Source organism: Corapipo altera, unplaced genomic scaffold (genome assembly GCF_003945725.1).
Source record: "Corapipo altera isolate COAL_440 unplaced genomic scaffold, ASM394572v1 58262, whole genome shotgun sequence".
NCBI classification, from domain to species: domain Eukaryota; kingdom Metazoa; phylum Chordata; class Aves; order Passeriformes; family Pipridae; genus Corapipo; species Corapipo altera.
Window position 1 is genome coordinate 1 of NW_020888626.1, and position 2,714 is coordinate 2,714.

The 2,714-nt window shown below is 62.0% G+C and overlaps 1 protein-coding gene across 1 annotated transcript; it reads left to right on the top strand.

Moving 5' to 3' along the window:
• The first annotated feature begins 6 nt into the window (after window positions 1-6).
• On the top strand, window positions 7-2,322 carry LRRC4 (leucine rich repeat containing 4). The gene has a single exon (XM_027633147.1). It carries the CDS (start codon window positions 64-66, stop codon window positions 2,029-2,031), a length of 1,968 nt encoding a protein of 655 aa, XP_027488948.1. The 5' UTR covers window positions 7-63; the 3' UTR covers window positions 2,032-2,322.
• Window positions 2,323-2,714: the final 392 nt, after the last annotated feature.

A 2,714-nucleotide genomic window follows, 5' to 3' on the forward strand; every position in this document is an offset into this window, starting at 1 on the left:
GAGCCCGTTCTCCTGTTCTCGCCGCCATCCCCAGACGATGGTGAATGATGAACGTGCCACACCATGAAGCTCTTGTGGCAGGTAACTGTGCACCACCTCCGCCGCCACCGCCGCCACCGCACCTGGCCAGGGGTCCTGGCCGCCTCCCTGACCCTCCACGCGTGGATCCTCGCCCTGGCCGCCGCCTCCCCGGGCCCCCAGAGCTGCCCCTCCGTGTGCTCCTGCAGTAACCAGTTCAGCAAGGTGGTCTGCACCCGCCGCGGCCTGGCCGAGGTGCCCCCCGGCATCCCCTCCAACACCCGCTATCTCAACCTCATGGAGAACAACATCCAGATGATCCAGGCGGACACGTTCCGCCACCTGCACCACCTGGAGGTCCTGCAGCTGGGCAGGAACGCCATCCGGCAGATCGAGGTGGGGGCCTTCAACGGCCTGGCCAGCCTCAACACCCTGGAGCTCTTCGACAACTGGCTCACCGTCATCCCCAGCGGGGCCTTCGAGTACCTGTCCAAGCTGCGGGAGCTGTGGCTGCGCAACAACCCCATCGAGAGCATCCCCTCGTACGCCTTCAACCGCGTGCCCTCCCTCATGCGCCTCGACCTGGGCGAGCTCAAGAAGCTGGAGTACATCTCCGAGGGGGCTTTCGAGGGCCTGTACAACCTCAAGTACCTCAACCTGGGGATGTGCAACATTAAGGACATGCCCAACCTGACGCCCTTGGTGGGCCTGGAGGAGCTGGAGATGTCGGGCAACAACTTCCCCGAGATCAAACCGGGCTCCTTCCACGGGCTCAAATCCCTCAAAAAGCTCTGGATTATGAACTCGCAGATCAACCTGATCGAGCGCAACGCCTTCGACGACCTGACGGCGCTGGTGGAGCTCAACCTGGCCCACAACAACCTGTCCTCCCTGCCCCACGACCTCTTCGCCCCGCTGCGGTACCTGGTGGAGCTCCACCTGCACCACAACCCCTGGGACTGCGACTGCGACATCCTCTGGCTGTCGTGGTGGCTGCGGGAGTACATCCCCACCAACTCCACCTGCTGCGGGCGCTGCCATGCCCCGCTGCACATGCGGGGCCGGTTCCTGGTGGAGGTGGACCAGACCTCCTTCCAGTGCTCGGCGCCCTTCATCATGGACGCCCCCACGGACCTCAACATCTCGGAGGGGCGCGTGGCCGAGCTCAAGTGCCGCACGCCCTCCATGTCGTCGGTGCGGTGGCTGCTGCCCAACGGGACGGTGCTGAGCCACGCGTCCAGCCACCCGCGCATCTCCGTGCTCAACGACGGCACCCTCAACTTCTCCCACGTCCTGCTGACGGACACCGGGGTCTACACCTGCATGGTGACCAACGTGGCGGGCAACTCCAACGCCTCGGCGTACCTCAATGTGAGCACGGCCGAGCTCAACACCTCCAACTACAGCTTCTTCACCACCGTCACGGTGGAGACCACCGAGATCTCCCCGGAGGACATCTCCCCCAAGTTCACCAAGCCTGTGCCCACCACCTCGACGGGCTACCAGCCGGCCTACACCACCACCACCACCGTCCTGGTGCAGACCACGCGGACGCCCAAGCAGGTGGCCGTGCCCACCGCCGACGCCGGCGACAAGCTGCAGACCAGCCTGGACGAGGTGATGAAGACCACCAAGATCATCATCGGCTGCTTCGTGGCGGTGACGCTCCTGGCCGCGGCCATGCTCATCGTCTTCTACAAGCTCCGCAAGCGGCACCAGCAGCGCAGCACCGTGACGGCCGCGCGCACCGTGGAGATCATCCAGGTGGACGAGGACATCGCGCCCGCCGCCGCCGCCGCGCCCGCCGCGCCCGCCGGCGTGGCCGGGGAGGGGGCCGTGGTGCTGCCCAACATCCACGACCACATCAACTACAACACCTACAAGGCGGGACACGGGGCCCACTGGACAGAGAACGCGCTGGGCAACTCGCTGCACCCCCCGGGGACCACCCTGGCCGACCCCTATTTAATCCAGACCCACACCAAGGAGAAAGTTCAGGAAACCCAGATATGACTCTTTTTTTGGGGCTTTTTCCTTCTTTTTTTTTTTTTTTTTTTTTGGGGGGTTGTTTCCCCGCCACCCCCTCGGAATTATTGTAAACGCAATAGATGCACAAAAGCAGAACTCCAAACGTAAGGAAAAGCAGGAAAATTCCTCAATTATAAGGAAAAACAGGAAAATTCCTCAATAACAGACACAACTTTTGTACAGGGGGGGGAGAGACTCTTTTTCGTGTACATGCTTCTATAGCCGACCTCGGGGCCGAGAAGAGCAGCAGATTATATTAAAATTTAACGAAACCCACCCAAAACTCCTACAAAAAAACCACTATTTTCTAACTCGCAGGTTCTATTTAAACAAAAAAAAAAAACCAGGAGAAACAGAGAAAAAAAAAAAACCCACGGATATTAAGAGGAAAAAAATTCCGTGCGAGCGGCGAGCGAGCGGCGGTGCCGTGGTGGGACACGGGTGACACCGGAGCGGTGACAGGAGCCTGTCGGGGGGATCTGGGGGGGGGGGGGGGGGGGTTTGGGGGGGTTTTTTGGGGGGGGGGGGGGTGAGGTTGGCCCCCCCATCCCGCGGCGCTGCCCTTGGCCGCGTGCCGGCGTCGCCGGCGTCACCGCGGAGCGGGATGTCGGCACGGCGCCAAAACCTTCTGAATGCAATAAAGGAATGAATTGGGGGGGGGGGGGGGG

What these genes read in the sequence shown, in the direction of transcription:
- LRRC4 (XM_027633147.1), top strand. Translation starts at nt 64, where the DNA reads ATGAAGCTCTTGTGGCAGGTAACTGTGCACCACCTCCGCCGCCACCGC.